The following is a 25,774-nucleotide window of genomic DNA, read 5'->3' on the forward strand; positions in this document are numbered from 1 at the left end:
CACTGTCACCTTTTGGCTTGCTCTGGGGGTTCAGGCATATGGGTTCTGTAAAGCGTCTCGAGACAATTTGACTGTAATTGGCGCTATATAAATAAAATTTAATTGAACAATTATCGCAATGCTTCAGCATGTTTACGTAGATGCACATATCTGATGAATCGCAGTTTATAATTATAAATTATATTATTATTGTCAAATATTTTTCTTGGAAACTGCAGAAAGAATTTTTAATGCCACTGAGAATCAAATGTAATGATTTATAATGCCATTTAAGGCCTTAATTTTTGCAAAATCAACTTAATGACTATTAATGCCCTGCAGAAACCCTGTGTTTACTGGCATAAGTGAATCTTGTGAGCATTGGTTTCCTTCTTGGGCATCATCTGTAGAGACTTCATGCTCTGTTCTGTTACTGTCTGAGCAGAAACACCAACAACAGGAGGGTTAATTAGACACAAGATCAGTCACTCTACAGTTAAACTCAATGCACTCATGCCAAGATGATACAACTCAGAGGCTCAGTTTAGAAGTTTAGAAGGGAAAGGTTGGGACAAGAGCTGATAATCAGTATTCACTGCTGTATTATTTGTGTGTATCTCAAGGGGGAAATAATGTTAATAATTACTGCATCAGGGCTGAAGTAGGAAACCAAGTATTAGATCCAGATGGTTCTGATCCAAATGGTTCTGATCCAAGGATTCCTCTCTCCTCTGCATTAATGGTCTGTTTCCAGAGTCTTCCACGGCTCTCTCTCACTTTGTCCACATATCCTGCTAAACGCTTTACAGATTTATTTATCTCTTTGGCTCCGTGTCGATCATCTCATTAAGCTAATACATAATACTCCATTTTCTGTGGGACCAGCATTGCTTGGGCATGATAATTGTTCCTTCTGGATGGATATTGTTTTTGTGCACCCAAGGCTCTTTGTTTTTCCTGGATCGGACCAGAGTAATCCCTCTATGTAGGGCTCAGCTTTGGCTGCAGAACAATGATGCCTTCACAGAGACATCAAACAAACAGAGAACTGCAGATGAAACATGCAGAAATCTATTAATTCCTTTCACTAGAGCCATCAGGAGGAAATATATGCTGAAGCTCAGAGTTCATATCATGCTATGCATTTAGGTATGGTCTGATTCCAAACACTGGGATCCTTTGTTTGTTTGTTTGTCTGATTGTGAATTACACTCCCTGTGAATTGGTTATCCCCATTTCAGAGTCAGAATGTCTTTATTGTCATTGTATGAGAACAATGAAATTGAAAGTGCAGTCCTTAATGTGCATAATAAATAACATAAATAACATAAAAAACAAACAAACATGTAAGACCATCAATATAAAAACATTCTTAAAAGAAAAACATTCATAAAACCATCCAATAAAAGCCATTAGACAATAGAATTATTTAGTGAGTCCTGAGCTTCGTGCATAATTTACATTTATCTCATTACAGACAGGAAACATCTCATCAAAAGGTTGCATCTTGTTTGGAGTGACTATTTTTTTTTTTTTTTTTTTTGGTGTCTACAAGGTGTTGGTTCCAACAGCTGCATCAGTTTTATTGGGTCAAACAATATAATAAACTTTACCCACAGTTTTTTTTTACAGTTGCATGCAAAATTATTCAACTTCTATGGTATAATGAGTACTGTAGACCTGAGAACATCGCTGAGCTGGAGACCATCGCCCACGAGGAACCGGCTAAAATTCCCAAGGAGCTGCCAGAAGCTTGTTAGAGACGATAACTCCCGTCTACAGCAGGTCATTGGAGCTAGAGGCTGCTGAAGATACAGCCTCATAGGATGAAGATACAGCCTCATAGCTGAAGATACAGCCTCATAGGATGAAGATACAGCCTCATAGCTGAAGATACAGCCTCATAGGGTGAAGATACAGCCTCATAGCTGAAGATACAGCCTCATAGGGTGAAGATACAGCCTCATAGCTGAAGATACAGCCTCATAGGGTGAAGATACAGCCTCATAGCTGAAGATACAGCCTCATAGGGTGAAGATACAGCCTCATAGGGGCTGAAGATACAGCCTCATAGCTGAAGATACAGCCTCATAGGAGCTGAAGATACAACCTCATAGCTGAAGATACAGCCTCATAGGAGCAGAAGATACAACCTCATAGGGGCTGAAGATACAGCCTCATAGGATGAAGATACAGCCTCATAGCTGAAGATACAGCCTCATAGGGTGAAGATACAGCCTCATAGGGGCTGAAGATACAGCCTCATAGGAGCTGAAGATACAGCCTCATAGGATGAAGATACAGCCTCATAGCTGAAGATACAGCCTCATAGGGTGAAGATACAGCCTCATAGGGGCTGAAGATACAGCCTCATAGCTGAAGATACAGCCTCATAGCTGAAGATACAGCCTCATAGCTGAAGATACAACCTCATAGCTGAAGATATAGCCTCATAGGAGCTGAAGATACAACCTCATAGCTGAAGATACAGCCTCATAGGAGCAGAAGATACAACCTCATAGGGGCTGAAGATACAGCCTCATAGGATGAAGATACAGCCTCATAGCTGAAGATACAGCCTCATAGGGTGAAGATACAGCCTCATAGCTGAAGATACAGCCTCATAGGAGCTGAAGATACAGCCTCATAGGAGCTGAAGATACAGCCTCATAGGAGCTGAAGATACAGCCTCATAGCTGAAGATACAGCCTCATAGGAGCTGAAGATACAGCCTCATAGCTGAAGATACAGCCTCATAGCTGAAGATACAGCCTCATAGCTGAAGATACAACCTCATAGCTGAAGATACAGCCTCATAGGAGCTGAAGATACAGCCTCATAGCTGAAGATACAGCCTCATAGCTGAAGATACAACCTCATAGGGGCTGAAAATACAGCCTCATAGGAGCTGAAGATACAGCCTCCTATGCATAAGTTGTTGAATAATACTGCTTTTTGCAAAAAAGTTTCAATTTAAATCTTGATTTTTGCTTGTGTATTCTATTTCAACAAACTAACTGTTCACCTCTGATATGAGCTAGTAATCGCCTGCAGTTGAATTTTGCTCATTTTGTCAGAATATCAAAAATATCAGGGGGGTTGAATCATTTTGCATGCAGCTGTAATATATGGCTGAGTAGCGTTACCAGTGGAATCATGACAGCAGCAACGCAGAGCAAAGCTCACAGCAGCATCGAATGGTAAAACTTTTCTCAGCACCGTTTATCAGGGAACGGACAAACAGCACACTGGATAACCTTCACATGTCTTGTACATTCTTAAATGGTTTCCTGATGGAGAACATTGCCCACAATAACAGTTCCCTTTGCTAACAACATTGCCATTAACATTGCGTTGCCTTAATGCCTTTGCTGTCCTACTGTGAGCCACTGAGGCTGAAGTGGAATATCTCCCCCTTAATGGACATTAAAATGAGTGTTCATGTTGCTCCGTCCTGCTGAGGGACTTGTGTAGTTAGTTGTGTGTTGTCAGGTATCCACTTGGGTGTGTGCACAGCAGCGTTAGCATACATGTGCATGTGCATATGGTAATGTCTTTTTCTGCATTGAGATGCATGTCCCATGTACCCTTGCTGTTCCAACAGGCCTCAGGCCTTTTAGCCAACCTGACTGAGTTTATGGACTAACAAGCATTGTGCTCCACATAGACAAGAGGAAGGAACTGAATTAATATTTTGACACATGCAGGAGAAGTACTGAGTCCCCTGGGTGCAGTGATTGCTTTCCAGGAACATTACATGTAATGACCTCTACGGCTGAATGTCTGCCAATGCTTGTTCATCATGTAGACAGATCTCAACGGACAGCCAAGACTCTGCTGTGTCAAAGTAGTTCTATCATGTATCACACAGAGAAATAGTTCACGTTGTCTGGACTTAGCTACGTCATGTGAAGTCATTTAATCATTGCATGGCTTATCTTCATATGTAAATATTTAGATTTAACCCTGGTGTCGCCCTGCGGGTCAAACTGACCCGCTTTAAAGTATGACAATGTGGGAAAAAATATATTTTCACAGTGAAACTTCTGATGTCCACATTTTCAACATTTTTGGGAAATCTTTGAACATTTCTTGGTGGAAAAAAAGAAATGTTAAAAATGTTTCTTAAGAACATTAAAAAAAAATCTACCAAAATCCAGCAAATTTCACTGGATTTTGGTTGATTTTTATGTGAATGTTCTTAAAGAAAATATTAGAAGTTTTACTGATATATATGGAATCACGAGATATTTTTAGGATTTTTTTGGAAGATTTTTACTCATTTTTTGAAAATATTTACAAGAATTTTCTTGCCAAATTTGAGGGATTAAAAAAAAATAAAACTTTTAAGGGAAACTTTTGAGGAATTATTGGAATTTTCTTCCTGAAGGTTTTGCAAATTTTCAGAAATTTGGGGAATTTTTTGGCTGAATTTTGGGATTTTTTTTCAGACAAGAAAACAATATTTTTTGGTGCCTGTAAATGAGGACAACATGAGGGTTAAATGGTGATTCTAAATTGTCTGTAGGTATGAATGTGAGTGGGATTGTTTGTCTCTATGTGTAGCCCTGTGATAGACTGTTACCTGTCCAGGTGAACCTGTGATAGACTGTTACCTGTCCAGGTGAACCTGTGATAGACTGTTATCTGTCCAGGTGAACCTTTATCCTCAGTCAGCTGGGATAGACTCCAGCCTCCATGACCCTGATGAGGACTAAGCAGTGTATTGATGATGGATGGATGGATGAATATAGTACCTACTGTGTGTGAATAATCCAGCATCATCCCATATTGTATCGTGTATTTAATGTTTAATGTAGTTCCTTTGATGAAGATGTTCCAATAACATGACATTTTGCGCTTGACTTTTCTAAAAGGGGGAAAGAAAAAAGACTACTCCAAAGGTGTTAAAATCTCCATTCTTCCAACACTTCCCCATTTCAGTCAGCATTTGGAAACCTTTCTATAATTTCAGTTTGATCTATTAATGACCCATGGAACTCTTTTTCTCCCTTTTGTACTCCTTCAGTGCATCACTAATTGTTTCTCAGCACACAAAGCTAAGCTGACCTACATACTGCAGGGAAGCTGGTGTTTTCAGAGAATAGTTGGTTGGGTTTACCAGAATCATCCAGCTGCTCTGTTTCAGAGTAGCTGTTTCTGTAGCATATCTGTGGATTTTTGCAACACATGTAGTCCTGCTTCGTAAGTGGTTCTCTGAGTCGTTTAATAATGCAGAAATGGTGGCTATTACCAATACAGAAAGAGCTTACTAATCTCTTGACCTCTGCTCTCTGATAACAGAAGTGAAGCTCCTTAGTGTTGTTAAAACTGTCCTCAGAAATGTCTCTGTCATAACTTTAGCTGGAAAGGCTGCCGGTATAATGGGGCTTTTGTTAGGACTTATTATCATCAGGACTGATCAGGCACTACTGTCCTTCTAGACAAGGTCACGTCTTCTTTGTTTTATTCAACACACAGTGTTTCACAGAGTCCTGCTTTGGTTTACTTCTGGCTGCCGACTCAACAAGTCCAGTTGATCCTAACCTCAGGATGATGAGGAGTAACTTCACAAAATTAAAGAACAACTGCTCTTCAGATTGTTTTAGCAGCAGCTTTTACTGCTTCTGAATTATTAACCTATTAGTCAACCTGAACATCTTGGTTTGTATTTAATTGTCTCGCCAGCGCCTGGAACAAACTCGATTAACACGCCTGTTGTGTTTGTGTAGGTGTGTGTGTGTGTGTGTGTGTGCGCGTGTGTGTGTGTGTGTGTGTGTGCGTGCGTGCGTGCGTGCGTGCGTGCGTGTGGTTGTTGTTGTTGTACCAACATGCTCTTTCATGTTCAACAAGTAATTTCAACATATCTTGTATTTTTCTTCCAGTACATCAAAATAATGCTTGTAATTGTAAAACAGCATCGCTTTCTTTCTCTCTCTTGGTGTTTTACACAGTGTGGAATTTAAACTTCAGCTTTATAGCTTATAAAATATGAGGTTTGCATCAGAAAATATGCAATTTATTGTACATCATCTTGAGAATTCACCCCAGTGGATGCAGTCATCTTCACCAATTCAACCTTTAATACAGAATAAGGGAGAAACTCAATAAATCTTTACCTGAAGTGTATCTCTGAAACACTTCTTAAGTGAGATCTGCATGTATTCATATTGAGCTTTCACTTACAAAATCATTTCTTTGCGTTATTGTTTACAATAATAAGCTAAAATCCAAACCAGCTGCATTTTAAATGGGTCAGTGTTGATTCTAATAGATGGTGAAATGGAACAACAGTACAAACGATGATGTGAAGGAAACAGCAGCAGGCATATCTTTGAAATCCTGTATCACATACAACCTGAGATATTATGTCTGCTGCGGCGTATATCTGTTCTCACCTAAAGGATGTTTTTTCCCTCTATCTGAGAATCAACTGAGGCTCACCGCTTTACAGTCTGTTTCCATGGAAACGTTCACCCTTTAAAGGAAGGATGTTTTCCAAGAGGGGTTGAAGTCGTATGTGTTTTTTTTCTGCTCTATTATTGTTATCAGTTGAATAAATGGGATATTCATAGAGAAATTGGACAATGAAAAGTCAAGGAAGGCAGTGGAGCACACATTTACACATTTGGCCTGTTTAAATTTGGATTACTAAATTCTAAATAACAGCCAAATGATATCTTGACCTTTAAAATGGAAAGAAAACTGTCAATTTCCAGTCTGACAATGTTATGAGAGAGTTAATAGAATACTTTTAATAGTTGGGAAAACTTTGCCAGTAGAAATATAAAGTTTTCTTCATTTTTTGTGTGTGTATCTGCTCCATCCTTCTGCTGTTTATTTAGGATTCATGAAGTTAGGCATCTAAAAGTAGAACATTTGTTTGTTGTTCTATTACTGTGTGTATTCTGACCACTGTTGTGTGTTTTCCTGTGTGCAGGCTGCCCATGTGGGTGGCCAGGAGGACGGTGGCTCTGAGGGCTGTGTTCCTGGCTTCCAGGTGAAAAACTACGAGGTGGCGTACAGTGGAGCTTTCCACAAGGGCCAGCCGCTCATACAAGGTCAGTGGAAACACGCAGAGCAAACATACGTGACTCAGTGGAACTTTTTCTGCTTTGAAGTGATTTCCTCCGTTGTAATTATGCATGCGGCTGCAAAGACACACATCCATGTTCAGCCTGCTGGTCCACCTCCTTCAGGACTGGTTCAGCTGCATATCGATGTGGTCGAAGCAGAGCACAGCCGGCTCCTCCAGGTCAAGGTGATGGTGTGTGTCTGTGTGCAAATGGGCTGTTTTGTTTCTGGCATTCATTAGAATTCATGTGAATCCTTGTTACAAACATGGGATGAAGCTGGTTCCTTCTTTGCACCACAATGACAACAACAATATAATTTGTGTTTGCAAATGAATTATTCTGCTTGCTTGGATGATATTTACAAAAGTCTTTTTAAAAATTTTTTCCCATTCCTCCCCTGAAGACAGCTCCAGGCTTCTCAGCTAATTGTGTGTGTGTGTTGCGTACTTGCATGTGTGTTTACAGGAGCTTTCCAGTCCCAGTAAACCGGCTATCATGCTCGGGTCGATTTAGCCTCCTGGAGAACTTTGTCCCCAACAGCCTCAGAATGTGTGTTTGATCTCAGCAGGTTTGTAATCAGAATGTTTAGGATTTAAGCGGGATGTCCCAAAGTTCACAGCTACGAGTCGATGTCAGGGAGACTCAGGTCCATCTCTGAGGTGGTCATAAGCAGGGGTGTAACGATGCATAGAGACAGTTAAAAATCCATACAAATGTGTGACGATTCAAATTGGCTGACATGAAAAATGAATTACAATGCCCCTTTATTGGTGAGGAAGGCCGGCTGGCACCTCATATCAAGTGTTTGAGTGTCGCCTGTCTGCTGGGTTCCACCGAAGCCCCACAGCCACCATGTTAGCATCCAGACAGAAAGCGCTACTCAACAGGTGCGTCAACGAGCACAAGCTCGTCCTGGACGTCACAACGCACTGGAACAGCAGCCCAGATGTGACTGAATGGGAAATACACCGCATGATCCGCGATCCGGTGTGTTTCCCTGGAGCAGGCCACAGCTTATTTGCATAAAATACTCCGTCCAGCTGAAAGCACGGTCACTAGCGCCCACTAGTGGTCCCACCATGCAGGAGATTTTCAGATGTGACGCGTTTACATGCAGGAAAAACACATCTAGTGGACACGTAGCTTGAGTATGTTTATTTGAAGAGATTTAGTTTATCTGTCTTATTCATTTAGTTATTCTGATGTGAGATTTGTTTTGAAAATCCATTTTTTTATTTACTTTTTGTTGTTTATGATAAAATATAAGAGGACATATGCGTTGTGTTGCACAGCTGACTCTACCTCAGAGGAATAAAAAGGGATTCTCTTTATTTTGTTAGATAAGAGAACATATCATTTGTAGTTTTTATATATCTGAATATATATATGTCTTTTAAACATGCATTCAGTGCATAGTTTGTGTTTTGTTACACTCTATCTCAGAAATGTGTTTTTTCTCTGAGAAATAAAGGAATCTTTTTCAGTTATAATTTGACTGCAAGCTCATTCTGTTCAAAAAATCATGAGGAAATCGTAGTGTTCACTTAATATGGGCAGTTGTATCGAATCGAGAGTAGAGTGTGTCGTTACATCCCAGTCATCAGTCAGCCTCGTTACTCTTATGGTCCTGCAGTCTCCAGTCTCATCCGCCTGCATCCTGAAACTCACACTACAAGTCCAATCTCAGCTCCATACTGCTACCACAACTTATTGGTCCAGCTTTCTCCTCTGGGGCTCTCCCGATCTGCTCAGCTCCACTCCGTCTCCAAAGAGATCAGCAATAATGTGTGCTGGGTAGCAGAGCTCCTCTGGGGCTGAGAGTTATGGCTGCTGCCACGTCTTTCCTTAGAATCGACAAAGTGCAGCCGCCAGTACTTTCTACTAGAGACCCGCTGAAGTTTTTACTAATTTATATCCTTAATAATTCATTCACTTTTCCACTCAGTTGTTGTTTTATTTGTACAATATGATGAAATACAACAGAAATATGCAAATTCAAATGGGAATAATTTATAGTTTGTTACTGTAGTCTGTCATTTATGGTGGTACTTGTTTTCATTCCTCTCTCATTATTCAGCCTCTTCTTTATTTATTTCATCAGCCCACTCTTCCTGCTCCTCTGTCCCACCGTTGTTCCCCCGTTAGGAGGCTGGAATATAATTACCTGCTCCAGTGACAGGCTCATAATGTGCTGTATTTATATACACAGCAGACAGGAGGAACACTTTTACTTCTCTTATGGTTGGAGTGTCATGCAGTTCTTCTACACAACAAACTTTCTTTGTGTGGCACTCCAACGACAGACAGCGTTTCCAATTGAAAATACATACTTTCCTGCCCAGACAGCAAAATATGGCAAATCTGAGAATTTCTCCTTCAATCTTTCTTTTTTCTTCTTTTTCTGCTTTATTGTATTTGATTTGGTCAGTCAGTGAGGCATTTTGTCATCTGGAGGTTCAGTGATGCGTGTAGTAGGAGACAGAAGTCAGTTCTGCTTTAGTGCTCTGCTCTGGGACAACAGAGTGGTTCCATTACCTTGAATATGCTCCTGTCAGCAGAAACACCGTTGGGGGGGGGTGCTCACTGCTGCCTACAGACACAAGCATCGACCACACGCATGCATGCAAATTCACTACACACATATAAAACTCTGAGTGTATGCTTGTGTTCGCCCCTCTTTGGGTTTTTTTGATCTTTTCAAGTGCATCTGCGAGATTCAAAACACTTCACAGGCACCGAGTCTCAGCAGGTACTAAAGCTGAACAGCTCGCAGAAAAACAATAAGACATGATGAAAATATGTGAAACATCCCAAAGTACAAAGGAGACAAATAAGGGACATGATTTCAGCATTCAGTTTCCAACAAAGGACGTGTGATTGGTGTCTGTCTCTCTGCTTCTCTCAAAAGTAAAAATGTTTGATTGATCACAGCGATCAAAACTGAACCAGAATATGTTGAAAGAGTCCGTCTTTGTTCGTGCGTCTTACATCTGTGTGTCTCTGAGTAAAGCTAAAGACGAATCTGTTTATTAGCAGAAATAATTGAGTGCATTCACCACTATGCACCGTTCTAGCTCCCCACCATCCATTTCTGTTAAATTTGGACAAATTGTCTGCTGAGTGTGATCCACGGAGAGCCAGAGGCTGCAGCCAGGCCCAGTGACACATGCAGATTTATGTAAATGCTGCTCAGCCCTGTGCCACCTGCTGTAGACCTTCCTGTGTATTTACCAGTGGAGGGGCGGTCTGGTGGTGAGAGATACCTGTTGGCGCAGACCTGGGTTCAAGGACATCCGTTTCAGCTAATGGCCATATCTGAGAAACAAGTGCTCCTTCTCTGTCTTCCTGCTCTTGGAGGCCTTGCTGGGTTTTCTTGTTTGTTTTTTCCTCTCCATCACCACTACCATTCAGCTCCTCTCTCTAGCTCTTGGTTCTGCTGTTTGTCTTTCTGTTTTGTCTCCTCTCCATTCAGTCTACCTCCCCCTTCTCTCTTACTCATCTGCTCATTAAAAGCAGTGCATGTGAAAACAGAAAGTTGTGTGCAGATATAACAAACAAGTCGCCCTCTTTCCTGCCTCATGGCCTCAGAAGATTCCAAACAGTATAAATGTAAAAATGTATGAATGTAAATGCAGAATGTCCAGACCTTTTAGTGAATGTTTGATGGTCTTCAGGAGAAGTGATGCGGTTCATCTCTAACCTTCCTAAATGATGTGATTTGACTGAGTCATGTCAGTGTTATCAGTATTCACTGAAACTAATGCAGCCTTGAAGGATCCATTTATCCACTTGTAATTTGTCGTCTGAAACTGAAAGCGTGTCACATGAAATCAGTTTCAGTCAAAAATGTGAATTTACCAAGCATCCTTTAAAAGATACAGGAACATCTCTGGATGGAGTTAACCTCCTGCTGCCTTCAGCTCCATTTAAAACCTTCCTGAACAAAGGAGAAATTAATTTCAACATGTACAAGGCCTAATAGAAAAGCCTGGAAATTACTTTTTTTAGCGACGTTGTCAAGTTTATTCAGGTGTGAGATGTTTGACCCAACGGTGAGGAATGCCATGTTTGCTGAATAATGAATAAAGTCAAATGTGCATTCCCGTTTAGAAGGCGACTGTTCTCTATTAAATTGCTCCTTTATTCATTTTAAATGCTTTTTTGTCATCTCTGTTTCACTGACACACTACTGATGAGGAAATATTCTGTAGATGCACAGAAAACTACCTGCTTTCCGAATGGCCAGAGTGGCTTTACATTGAATGTGGACGCCACTGCCATTCATTTTCCAACATAGAAGCATTGTTTTTCTTCACTTTTTCAAGCAGATCCACAGGTTTTTGAAGCATTAGGCTGGCCTGGTGCAGACTGACATTTACTGAAGGATAAATTAGGTCCTAAGTTCTGAAAAGTTACATTAACAGCACTTTGTTTGAGTGAGTTCTGGTGTGATGCAGGGACATATTGATTTTGAGCTGGTGTTATAGCTCACCGTGGTTTTGCAGGCTTGTTTGCTTCTGTCCTGCCCGGTGCCCTCTCACAAACGGCAGTAAAGTTGATGCAGTTCGCTGTCACCAACCTGGCAGCCTGTCAGAAATAATGGTACTTCACAGTAATGTTGCCGCCGCACAAAAAAACTGGACTTCTTCATGAACATTTACAGCTGAGAGTATGCTTTTCGCAAGGGGATGTCATAAAAAGACATTACATTCTGCTAATTTATGCGAACCTTAGGATGAAATACAGTTTGGATTTTATGGTGTAGTGGGAAGCTATAGGGCATACCGCGCTGACAGCTGATAAAATGTGGAGAAGAAACGAGGAAGCCACCTTATCTGTTTCCTGCAGAGCAAAGACCACGGCTCTGCAGAGGGTTTCTGCAATCCTACCCCCGAAATATGAGTAGCGCTAAAAACACGGCAGCCTTCAGCGTTCTCTTACTCACATGCCTTAATTAAGCATTCCTTAAGACTTGACTTAAAAAAGACTACCTCCAGGAGATGGTCTCCAGTCTTGGCATGGCTTGCAGTGAGCCTTCCGCTTGGTGTTCATCAGCAGTCTGTGAACGTGGAGCTCTCCTGGCTGGCACCAGGCCCCGGCCATATTAACTGTGTTGAGCTCCAAAGATCTCTTGGCTGGCACGATTCGTGTCTCTTGCCTGTATTCCCTCCAACTTTATCACTGAAGCAATTTAAAAGTACTTGAGTTCTGATGTAGCCCAGTGGTTTTAGATAAATTGGACAAATGGAGCAGCTCTCTCATCTGTTTTGTTTTTTGCTGCTCTCACACTCGCCTCTGCTTTCTAAGTGGAGGTGATGAAGTTTGCTGTCCTTCCTGCTCGGAGACCACAAGATTGTCTCAGGGATTCGTCACGACACAAACACAAGCGCACACACACACACACACACACACACACACACACACACACACACACACACACGCACGCACGCACACACACACGCGCACGCGCACACGCACGCGCACGCGCACGCACGCACACACACACACACACACACACACAGCCTTATTTATGTTCCATCAAACAGTCCATCATGCTGCATATGAAAGATGATTTTTATGATTTATTTGCTTCTTTAAAGGTGGCTTGCTTCCTCAGCCACAATTCATTCAAACGTATCTGTGCAGAGCGGTGTTTTCGCTTTTCTTCTCCAGTCGGAATGCTAAATGTATCGCTCACCGCCTTATGTAAACATTCACAATGTCACCAAGCGCCTCATTATGTCACCACCGTAGCTTTAGATAAACAGCAATCAAGTCATCTCGGGGAAAAAAGACGGATAGTAGGAACACAAGCAGCGTAATTACCAGCTAGCATTGCAAAAACATAGTTTAATCACATGTTTGTGCTCTACAGCAAAATGCCAGCGTGGTCCATCGTCCAGAGCAGAATGTTTTTATTTTGGTTCATGCAAACTGAAGGAAGCTGGATTGAGGCTATAAGCAGTCTTACATTTTCCATGACTTAAAGCAGCTGTGGCCCACATATTATTGCTCCACTTACTAATTTTGGTGATATAACCTGCTCCCAACCTCCCCTCTACTGCAACCACCCCGAGCACCCGCCCACGCTACACCCACTCCGTCACCCGGAGACCATGGGTGCTTGGAGTGATGCTGCGACTCACTCATGGCAGGGTGCACATCCGGATCACGCCACTCTCACGCCTGTAATGGTGTAGCATTAATCACCTCCGTACCGGAGTCACCGGGACCTGCAGCTTCCTTTGCGTCGTATTTTTAATTTGACCATAAATCAAGGTGTGCTTTGACAAATGACTGTAATTACAGGAAAGGCCATTACTAGCACGGCTATGCAAGCATGTACCAGTCTGTGAACGTGTGGGCGGGTGTTTCTATACGGTGTGTTTGTGGTTTGGAGGGTTGGATGCACAATATGTGTAACGTGGGCTTGTTTTTTTTTTCTTTTGTACATGTGGTAAACATTCTAACCACTGCCCTTTGGCTCTGTAACAGGTGATAGTGTGTATAGACAGAGAAAAGAAAGAATCCACAAGAGTCCCCAGTGGACTAAATTCAACATTCCAGTATTTAGGTCAGCAGGTGACAGGAGGCTGTTCATAGATGGTTAGAATAAGGAGGGAGTAATGTTGGAAGAGGAGAGCCAGTGGTGAAGGCTGGAGAAAGGAGGGATTGGAATTTAAAGCTTAAGTGACAGTATATTTTTTATTTTTTTTAATGGCACGTCACCAATCATAAGTGACAAATGAAAACATGAGAACTTTAGACTTCACTGTACTTCATATTTGGGCTGTTATATGGCTCTTTAATCCATGATCTACAGTGATATAATCCAGCAAAATCTGTAAATGTTTGAACATTATTATGATATATCCATACATTTAGGCTCATTCAAAATTCTTTTGCCAAACTGTAATAAATTCTGTGCATCTAATAATTGTATATTATGTATATGAAAACAAAAAGTAATGCCATTAATGGTAGCAGTTACATGCTAATGGTTATTATGGCTTCAGGATGCAAAATCAGATTTATTGGCTGCCTAGCTGCCTGTTCTTAAAGGTATGTTTTGGCTTATTGCCACTTTGGTCTTACCTTAGTAGGTAGTTGTTGACATTTGGGAACATTACTGCATTGCAAAAAAAAAAAAAAAAAAAAAAAAAAAAAAAAAAGGTTTTTAGAAAACAGTTCTTGAAAAGGAAAAAAAACCCTAACCCACTTAACTTGCTTAATAATATAAATGAATGACTTTGTTTTACCTTTGCAGAGTTAATGTTCAGATCTATCTCCACATTAAGTGGTTTACATAATGGAGTGTTCTGTTTAAAATTGTACTTTTCTACCAACATTTTCCATTCAGGTGCACCTAAAACCTGTGAAGGTAGTTGGTGTGGTGACTGATGTGCTTCCAGAGAAAGGTTAGAGGAAGAGAGAGGGATCAGGTTGTTTTCTGAAGCCACAATTTACAGATGTCCCCTGAACAGCTCACATGTATCAGCACACAGTCTACAGATGTTCCCCAGATGCCTCTCATGAATCAGGAGATGCTGCTAGATGATGCATCATGGAGAAGCCTCTAGTCCCCACTCTGTTACTGCAACGAAGTGTGTGGCCAGAAATATATTAGTTTAAAATGACTGAAATAATGTGTTTGATGTAAAATGTTGGCAAGTTGCTCAAAGACAATCCTGCTAAATGTCAGTGAATGTGTTCAGTCTCTCTTAGCAGACTTCTGGTCACATGTGCAGCATGAATGGTTACACACTGACACTGAAGATGAAACAAAAACCAGAGTTCTCCTGTTAACCTGCATTAATGGAGCGACAGTGGAAACGAGCTGTGACCGTTCCACCGGCTGACTGGGAGGGTTTGTTAGCCAATAGTCGCCTAATTACACGTCCTGCAGATAAAGAAACATTAGCATTCATCCGACGCTGCACTCCCAACTCCCTGAAGGTTGGAAGTCCAATATTTAATCTCCTTTTTAGCTTTTTTAGCATTTTGATCTCCACTGACTCCTGAGGGAAATATGTCTGTCTGCTGCTAAACTCCTCACATTCCCCACCAGCCAGTTGCTGACTTTCTCTGTGTTGCTTGCTGAGTACGATGTATTTTTATTTTTTTTTTTAAATTTCCCACTCAAAATAGCTGCCAGTGCTGCAACTTAAAAAAAGATGTGGAAAACAAAAAGCTGAATGATGCTAAGACACTGAAAACTGAGGGGAGCTGCAGAGTCAGACGGCACTTAGCTCAGTCAGTATGAGTGAAACCTTAGATCAAATTCATTCTAGTTCAGGTTCCACATTCAGCCCAGTCTGATCTCCAGTGGGCTGCACCAGTAAAATCACAGAATAATCACCTATAAATAACAACAACTCCAATTTTTTCCTTTGTTTTAGTCCAAAAAAAATACAGTCTGAAAATGTTCACATTTAAGGAATTTTCTTTTTACAAAACATTATGAAGAACCTGAAATTTCTGAAGAAAAAAAATGATATTTCAACAGCATCAGCCTCAGTTTATCATTTCCACATTACAACTTCCAGATCACAGAGTGTCTACAAAGGAACACAACATTTAGTCATCTGGAACTGAACACTATAGTTTACTTGATGATCAAAACGACAAAAGTCAGACAAAAAACAAAAAAAAATAAGACAAAATATTACAAAAACGAGACAATAGACAACAAATAAAGCAAAACAAAAATGACAAAAATTAGACAAAATACACAAGTGAGACAAAAAGGAAACACAAAATGACAAAAACGAGAAGCAAAACGACAAACACATGAGACAAACGACAAAAAAATGACAAAAAACAATAAAAACAAGAAAATATAGTAAAAATGAGACACAAAATGACAGAGGAACAATGAGCAGTCTAGTATTTTATTTTATGATCCAAACAACTTGTCATGGTCTAGAAATTATTTTAAATTTATAGTTTTACTAATTTACAATCTGCAGTTAATGTCTTCTCTGGAATTTTTACACTTTGAGGGCCGGACTGGACCCTCTGGAGGACCGCTTTTGGCTCACGGACCTCATGTTGGACGTCACAGTGGATCCATTGTCAGATTACACATGTTGATTAGCACTGCTTTGTTATAGCCGGTTACACGTCAGAAAAGCAGAATAGCAGGACGCTGCATCAATCACATTCAAGCTGTTAGCAGTCTAACCACTTAAACCACATTAGGAGACTATCGATGCTAAAACTGAAGACTCCACATTAGATAGACATCATACATTAGACATTAGGAGACTCTATCAATGCTAAAACGTGCTTTATTAGATTAAAGCTACAGGATTAATTCTCATCCTGTGTGGCATTCAGATGGACATCCCACCTTTCTGTCAGAACACCTGCTGCTGGCTGTGAACAGACGCCTAGGCCCATTGATGCACAAACTGGCAGCAGCAGCCCTGAGAGTCTCCAACCATGGGGCATCAGGGGCATCAGGGGCATCAGGGGCAAACGGGCAGCAGAGCCAAGACCCCATCTGCAACAACACTTCAACTGGCAACACATTGATATCCTATCACTGCCTCCTTCCGTCTCCTCTGAGTCTGTCCTGAAGAACATCACTCCCGCTTCCTTCCTATCCTCGTGTCAGATCCGCCTCGCCTACTTAAAAGGCAGAAACAAAATTAACATTTCTGATGCAAATTGCAGAATATCTTCCACTAGGTCTGACAAACATCATTCATGGAAAAAATAAACTCCACATGTTTAATTCAATGCAGGCTGTTCATCAATTAGTAACCTGATGTTCTTAATTGCAGCTTTGAGGGAATTGAGGGAGCAGGTTTTAGCAAGCAAATATAAACTATCAAGATTAATATTAAAGCTCTTCAGACCAGACGTTGATTCCAAGATAAAAACGATGGCCTGAAATGATCAGAGACCCAAGCATTTTTTCACCAGCTGCTTGAGAACAGCCCGTCGGTTTGTTGTTTGATACAGAAGCTTGGTTTAAATACAGATTGTCCTACTGTAAGTGTTGTTTTTGTAGTTTTTAATCAATGATAATGCATTTGCTTCATCAGTCTCATATTGTCAGACAGGTGGGTGTATGGAGGGTTAAAAGGGATTGGAAAATGCTGAATTTAAAAACACAATTACAGGATCTTTGTCTTTAAATCTACACAAAACACAAAAACAATGCAATGCCCTTATGCAGCAGGTTTAGAAAGGATTCTGTAAACACATGATTCAATGCAGAATGGAAAGCTGAACATTTAACTAGCAACATGCAATCAGCTTCAACTGAACATGTCGACTTTTAAAGTTTGCCTCCTTTTAGTTTTGCTTTATTAATATTCCTCCTTTTGCTTCTTATTTAACTCATATTTTCTGCTTAGGTTTGCTTCTCTTCTACGTTCATTTTCCCAGCAGAATATTCATTTCTGCTCCCATTCTTCTCTCAAACAGCAAAAGCATTTTCTGCCAAATTCGACTTTTTCCATAAGATGATGAATCCATCGACACCGACCGGCCATTCCTAGCGTTCTTTTTCAACCTTCTGCCAGCATTTTGCTTCATCCATTGTGTTCCTGCTGACAGACAGCTTTGCACTTAAGCAGTCTAACTGGCATTGATTCCTTAAGTGTTTGCACAATTTAAGAGTCTGCCATATTCAGAGTTCTTTTTCCTTTTTAAGATATTTCACACACGATTCAGTTTCTGAAGTTGCAGCAAATTGGTGCTTCAGCGGGTCTGTAATTCCTGTTAACTGTCCTGTAAGCCGTAGTGAACTGCATGCCTCCGCCTTCAGTACTTCAGTTTGATCTTTACCAACATTCCCAAAGAACAGACGCCAATCAGCCACAACGTTAAACTCACTGACAGGTGAAGTGAATCACATTGATTATCTCATTCAATAGCACCTGTCAGGGCCTGGGGCGCAGTGAACAGTCAGGTCTTTGAAGCTGACGTCTTCAAAGCAGGAAAAATTGGGAAAGTGAGCGACTTTGACAGGGGCCAAATGATGATGGCTGGTCGACTGGATCAGCACATCTCCAAAACAACAGGTCTGTGGGTGGCCAGCAAAAATGGCCCAAGGAAGGAGAAGCAGTGAACTGGTGACAGGGTTATGGACATGTAAGACTCACTGATGCATTCAGGGCCTGATCCCTCAGAAGAGCTGAAAACCGTAAAGCTCCCAATGATTGAAAGACAGTCGCAGTGGTCAGAGAGGTCATTCCAACCCCAGACCACAACCAGAAGTCTTGAGAAAAGGTCCATGGAGCAACTGAAAAAGGAGGCGTGGTCCGATGAATCATGTGGACAGCCAGGACGAAGAGGTTTCAGCAGACAATACAAGCAAGACAAAAAAAACCACAAAACAACACGTGATACACAAAACAACGAATAAAGCACAACACAAAATGATAAAAATAAGACAAAAAACACAAGCGAGACAAAAAGAAAGCACACAACGACAAAAACATGAGAGGAAAGACAAAAGTCAGACAAAAACCAACAAAAACAGACAAAATGTGACAAAAATGAGACACAAAATGACAAAAGAACAATGAACAATCTAGTATTTTACTTTCTGATCCAAACAACTTGTCATGGTCTAGAAATGATTTTAAATTTCTAGTTTTACTAATTTACAATCTGCAGTTAATGTCTTCTCTGGAATTTTTACACTTTGAGAGCCGGATTGGACCCTCTGGAGGACCGCTTTTGGCCCACGGGCCTCATGTTGGACACCCCTGATCTATAGAAACAAGACAATGGAGTTTAATGTTGTGGCTGGTCGGTTTATTTCCACTACTGAATTTTAAAAGAATGTTTTCAGTAAAGCTGCATTTACTTTCATAGCTTCTCTTCATTTAAGCTTAGCAGCTGCATTCTTACTTTCTTTAAAACAGACTTTTTCATTTTTTATATTGTTTTAACCACAATAAATATATAGCATTGTTCTTTTCAGTGCTGTGTGACTTTATGCATTTTATCTGGATGCTGTTCAGCAGCATAAAAATGTGGAAATGTCCATTTCAGGTCTTCTCAGTCTACTTTTGGAGTTCAGTAGCATCTGTGCTGCTCACTTGGAAACAATGTTTCAGCTCCGGTTTTATCTTGGTGAAGTAAAAACTGTGGCCTACCCTGGCTTCACTGACTTCTTTGAACAACTGAATCCGACATCAGCAGCAGTTTCCTGGTGAGGCACTTAGAGAATCCCTGCTGATCAAATACGGAACCGTTCCTATAAGCACCGGCACAGAACGTTTCATGATTCAGTTAAATGAAAGACTCTCTGTCCTTGACTTGGAAGTGACTAAAGGCTCTGTTTGGAGGTACACAAAGAGGAAATGCAGAGACGTGTAACAAAGGTGCCTGGTTGAAATCCAACTTGAATTCATGGTGCGAGTTGCAGCGTTTTGGCTCCTGAATGCCCCCAAAATAATATGAAAACTCAATGCTTTGGTACATTTCACTGTGAGACAATTACGCCTGTAGATGCAGTCTGCTGTAGGTGGTGAATTCCTGTGTTTATGTGTGACTTTGCAATTATAAAAGTGTGTTGCATGCAGTTGTTTGGTGTTTATCTGCTTTAAACATGGGTTCTGTCAGCAGCAGCTGCAGAGGACAACCATCAAACAGCCTCATACTTCTCTGCCTGTCATAGTCGCAAACAAACCATCCACACGAGTATCTGCACATCATTATTTTATAACCTCTCTCCACGTGCCGCTCGTACGCTTTATTTCTCCTGAAAGCATTACGCTAATTACGTGGAGAAAAGTTCCATTTTAGCGACGAGACACACGAAGCTGCTTTGTGTTATTTTTGAATACCTGTTCCTTCGTGATAATACCACAAACATTCGCACCAAACCAATACCCGGGTGTTCAGTTTACAGAGAGAATACAGGTGTCAGTCAGAGCTGGAACGGTTGTCTAGTCCGCTTTACGTTTTCACGCCTCATCATCGGGTCAGAAATAAAAAGAACTGCCTAATAAGCTCAGAAGGAATGAAGTTAGACCGCTTCTTCATTTCTTTTTCTTCCATTCTTTCTACTTGTATACCTGGTGACACGTTTGTCAGTTTCCTGTGTTTTCCTTCAGTTATTCTGCTGTATTTATATATACAGCAGCGTCTGGGTTGTAAATTAGAAGACTACATGGGTTTAAAACTGCAAATGGTGTCACTGAATAAGGAGAAATCAGCACATTTCCCCACTTTCTTTTTAGAAGCTGATGATACCGGATTTTTGGCACAAAGACAGATTTTTACACCACAAAAAAATCTAGTGTCCACATATCAGTATTATTCTTTATACAGTACATATGATCTATATATGTGAATCTTGCCCCAAATACTGAATATTTTTTCTTGAACTACGTGTTTTGCTTTTATCTGTTGTTTTCATAGAAGAGTATCAAACTGAATTTTCTTGTACAGTGGCAGTAAAAGTGATTTTATTTGATTTGATACACAAACAGTGTGTTAGTGTTATATTAAGAAAAGGAAACCAGCTTACTGTAAAGGCACCATTTGGCTCTGCACCAGCTCTGCTACATGTGCTGCAGACAGGGCAGAGTCATGATTTATTTATTTATTGTCATTTTTTTACATTGAGATGCTGGATCATTGTTAGTACGGTTCATGACTTATTAAAAACAATTTGTTTTTGTAAAGTCAACATCCCAAAGCCTTTATTATAATCTTTCAGTTTTTCCTCAGCTCTATTTGTGCTTCATATTCCAGAAAATATACTTCTAACAACAGACTAAAAGTTTCCTTCTGTTTCCATCTGTCCTCCTTTCCCTGAGCGGAGCATAAAAAATATTTCCAGTGAAATATGTTGCTGTGGTTATTTTCAAAGCAGAAAGGCACTGGGAGATGCATCTTTTTACCAAGACCAATTGTCCTGTCTTGCACTTTTTTAATGAAAAAATAGTCCAGATCTGCACCAGAATTTCTTTTGTGTTTCCTGTGCCCATGCTCCACCTCTCTGCCAAGTTTTATGAGCTTCGCCTTGGACGTTTTTGCATAATTTTGCTTTTGACAAACAGACAGATGAACGGCACCTCTGCCTCGGTTCTAACTTTGGCAGACAAAAGATCTAAATAATTTTTAGCATCTAGTCAAATAAAACATGCCTGAAACATTTTGTGCTTTCCAGAATGAATATTAAGGCTTCTCCCTGATGGATTCACTATGTTTGTTTTCATTTGTAAGATATTCCTTTCAATAAGCATAAAATATTATTTGCTCCATGGAGAGACATTTGTATGCAGGCGGAACAAAAATCACCAAACAGCATCATCTTAGAATACGCTGCTGCTGCTGTAATGTGGAGGCCGATCCAGATAAACACTTCTGTCGCTCACATCCTTAAATCCTTGACAGAGCAACAACAAAGACCCTCTACCTTCACCCAGACATTTCAGATGAACTGTGCACTCACTAAGGAGATAATGATGACTGCTGTTATAGATCTGACAGAATTACTTTCAGAATTATTGTCACCAGTTTTGTTTTCCCCGTATGCTGCTTCCTTATCTCTGGCTCTTGGCCCAGAGCCCAGCATGGCTTCTCTTGAGCGGCCAGGGAAAGTGCTGAGTAACTTGGCCGGAGCCTCGGGGGCTCAGTCTGGGTGTTACCGGCTTCCTGAAAGCCTATCGATCTGCCTGAATGCTTGAATGCGTTGTTGGGTGCCTGTGCGTTGTTAGGGTGTCGACTTGTGTGTGTGCATTCACCCTCACTTATGGATTTTTGAGACTGTATGTGTGCTTATGTGCGTTCTTTTGTATTCCTATATGTAAGTCCGCAGCACAGAGCTGTTTGATTGAAAGGTTTGGGTGTCAGAGCAGTTGGCAGGAAATCTTTTTTTCCTCTTGGCTGTTAAATGGGATGGTTAATACCCCCTCCTCCTCTGCCTTGGCCAGAATGGATCTTTAACCCTCCTGTTGTCCTCATTTACAGGCCCCAAAAAATATTGCTTAGTTGTCTGAAAAAAAATCCAGAAATTCAGCAAAAAAATTCCCCAAATTTCTGAAAATTTGCAAAACCTTCAGGAAGAAAATTCCAATAATTCCTTGAAAGTTTTATTTCAAAAAAATCCCCCAAATTTGGCAAGAAAATTCTTGCAAATATGTTCAAAAAATGAGTAAAAATCTTCCCAAAAAATCCTAAAAATATCTAAAGTGATTACATATATATCAGTAAAACTTCTGATATTTTCTTTAAGAACATTCACAAAAAAGGGTTAAAAGCAGCCATGAACGTATCTGCACATGTTGCACAGGTACACTGGTTCTACTCACATTATGGGAGCAGCACGAAGCCACAGACAGAAACATACATGATCACGTGTTTAATCTGGGAGCCATCTGGCATCTGATTCTTTCTTGTGCATTCATTTTACAGATGCACTCACTCCATCAGCACCGATGAACATGATGAATAGAGCCCAGCTATGATTGAGGTTCTGCATCCAAACACCTAATAGGACTGTATACCCATTCCAGTGTCCACCATAAAGGATCCATTATGCTCATTTCAGAGTCAGGGGTGGATGTGCCTGAGAAGCCTTTCAAGCCTGGGATTGAAAGTACAATGTAGTGACGCCAACAGGAGGCTCTCCTCCTGGGCCAAAGGGTGGAGATGTTGATGGCTGAAATAATCCAGACACTGGAACCGAGAAGAAGATGAACACAAACTGGACCTGCACTTTAAAAAACAGGATAATTTAGAACCAATGAAGTGGAAAAGAAATCGGCATGTTGTTGTAATTCATCATATATGTCAGAGGAGTCAAACTCACCTTAGTCCAGGTGCCACATTCAGCCCAATCTGATCTGCAGTGGATCTGCAGTTACTTTATGATCAAAACGACAAAAGTCAGACAAAAAAAAAACAAAAGACAACAAAAACAAGACAAAATATTACAAAAATGAGACAAACGACATGAAACAAAACAAAAAAGACACAAAGAAACACAAAACAACATAAACAATACACAGAAGAATGAATAAAGCAAAACACAAAATTACATAAGATAAAAAATGCAAGCGAGACAAAAAGCAAACACAAAAATAAGAAAAAAACACGAGACAAACGACAAAAATCAGACAAAAAAGACAAAATATTACAAAAACGATACACAAAATGACACAAATGAGAAACAAAATGACAAAAAATAAAATAACAGGCAACAAAACAAAAAAATTTGACAAAAAAATCGGACGAGACACAAAACGACCAAAGAACAATGAACAATCTAGTATTTTACTTTATGGTCAAAACAACTTGTAATGGTCTAGAAATTATTTTAAATTTATAGTTTTACTAATTTACAGTCTGCAGTTAATGTCTTCTCTGGAATTTTTACACTTTGAGGGCCGGACTGGACCCTCTGGAGGACCACTTTTGGCCCACGGGCCTCATGTTGGACACCCCTGATATATGTTATCACGTACCTGATAGGTGTGCAGGTTTGGTATGTGTTCTTTCCATTGAGGTTTTTCTATGCGCAGAAACTCCAGACTACAACATGTATTAATATAATATTCTTTGAGGATTTGAGAAATATCACAGTACACTACAAACCAGTGGTAAACATTAAACCTGTGCTAGAAACAAAACGGATCACAGGATTTGGTTAAATGGAGACTTTCATGCACGCTGCACTTATTACACCCCGCAGCAGGTCTGTTTCTGTCACATCGTCCATATAGTCCATGAGAACGTGCTGAATTTAATTCCAACTGCCCCAGGCGCTGAACCTTTGCATCGCTAAATAACACGGTGGCTCAGCAATAATAGTAATTACACTGATGTTTATTTATTTAGCACTTAACACATGTATGTGTGTGAGCACAGCAGGGCCACTCCATGGACTGTATGAAAAATACAACACCGTTTGTGAAGTATATTTGGGAAACAGGCGATTCTGTGGGGAGTATAGTGCGAGGTTCTGCTTTTCACACTGTGTGTAATGTTTATTTCACACTTTTTGGATAATATAAGAGCATACACAGAGCAAACATTTGATCCACAACAAGGAAAGTGAGCTTTTTCAACCATTTATTCAGCAAAAACCCTACTTCAGAGGAAATAGACGACAGGCACGAGGAGTTTGCGTTGCCCTCCTTTAGCAGAAATAGCTCAGTGGCACTTTGCATAATTGTCCACTAGTTTCTGACACCAGCTTGCAATAATTCTGACCACGCTCTCATGAAAAAATTCCTTCAGTTGCAAGACGTGTGGGGCTTGTTTTGCATGTTCTGCCTGTTTCAAATCAGTGGGGGGGTTTGAAATGAGATTGGTTTTGACGAGGGCGTTCCATAACCCTCTATCTCTTCTTTTTAAGCTGCCGCTTGGTGGATTTGCCACTGTGCTTCGGATCATTATCCCGATGAAAGGTCCACTAATAGTTCAACTTTTGGACAGATGGCCTCACATTAACTTCAAGCACTCTTTTATGCAGGCTGATGGCGAATGGCTGCAAGCTGCCCGGTCCCTCCGGCAGCGAAGCGACTCCAGACCAACACATTCCCACCACCAGGCTTCACAGTGGGTGTGGGCCTGTTCTCATGAAAAGCTGCCAAACATGTCGGTTAATGTGGCTAAACAACTCAAGTTTTGATTTGGCTATCCAGGGTAACTTTATTAAAAGATTTATTTTTTTCTAGCATGCCATTAATCCTGGTCACATTTCTGTAAACTCTCTTTGACCCCAGCGCTTACCTGCAGATCATCTGATGGAGTTTTGGGGTTCTTGGAGACTTTTTTTTTTTTTTTTTTTGCATTAAATAGTCTGCTATCAGACTTAAATTGCTGGAGTTCTGGAGAAATTGGCATTGGAATTATTTTGCTTACAGTTAAAGGATTTATTTAAATTAATTTAGAATTCTTCTTCAAATTCTTGCCAGTTCTAATAGTTGCCACTTAATCTAGATTCCCTGATTCTAAGCCTATGAATTAGAAAGTGTGATAGAACTACTACTTACTTTTCTATTTCTCATTTAAACAATGAGGATCTCTACAGAATGTCAGTTCTTGTGTCATTTGTTTGGATATATCACTTCTGTCTGGAGGCATAGCTCCACAGAGGATCAGATGTTTGCTGGTTTAGATCCGCAGGGAAAGCAAATTGTGCTTTGGTTTTCACATGACTGTTCCTGCGAGAGTGCAGCAAATGATTAATTTATTTTGCCATTCCAGTTTTTCATCAGAACTTTATGAAATGTTGGTAAATCCCTCAAGCGAAGGCTGCGGCGCTGTAGACATGAGGAAAGTGTGCATAAAAGACTCCAGAAGTCTGAAGGCAACCCTGGAGCTCTTACAGCAGGAGTGGCCTTGAGTGCTGCTAGAATCTGTGGGAAGCATGTTCAAGTCTTCGGGTAGGGACGGTCGGATGCATTATTCATTCCCATGACTGAGAATGGACAATGTTAAACTCCAAACTTTGACATATATAGAGAAACTTTCAGTGATCAGCATGTGGAAGGAGCAGAAAGTATCATATTTACTGCTCCAGTACTAAGCTTGATTTGCCTCTGCCAGCGTTTCTACATGTGCTGGTGTGTCTGTTTTTGTGTAATTACACCGACAAAATGCTCGTTAGCAGTGGGGTTTCTGTGCCACTATATCGAGTTCCTTTGTGGACTTCAAACAATGGCGACTGAAACGGAGCGGATCGTGTCGGAGCTGGAGCTAATAAATGTTCCAATGACTACAACAGCACAGAGAGA

At 40.6% G+C, this 25,774-nt stretch overlaps 1 protein-coding gene across 1 annotated transcript in view; it reads left to right on the forward strand.

Moving 5' to 3' along the window:
• The window catches only part of cdh13 (cadherin 13, H-cadherin (heart)), a 446,773-nt gene that overhangs the window by 113,158 nt on the left and 307,841 nt on the right, over window positions 1–25,774 (forward strand). Inside the window, exon 2 of the mRNA XM_055009253.1 lies at window positions 6,920–7,040. Coding sequence (XP_054865228.1) covers window positions 6,920–7,040 — 121 coding nt within the window. The remainder of the gene's footprint in view (window positions 1–6,919; window positions 7,041–25,774) is intronic.

Source organism: Amphiprion ocellaris, chromosome 3 (assembly GCF_022539595.1).
Source record: "Amphiprion ocellaris isolate individual 3 ecotype Okinawa chromosome 3, ASM2253959v1, whole genome shotgun sequence".
Lineage (NCBI taxonomy): Eukaryota > Metazoa > Chordata > Actinopteri > Pomacentridae > Amphiprion > Amphiprion ocellaris.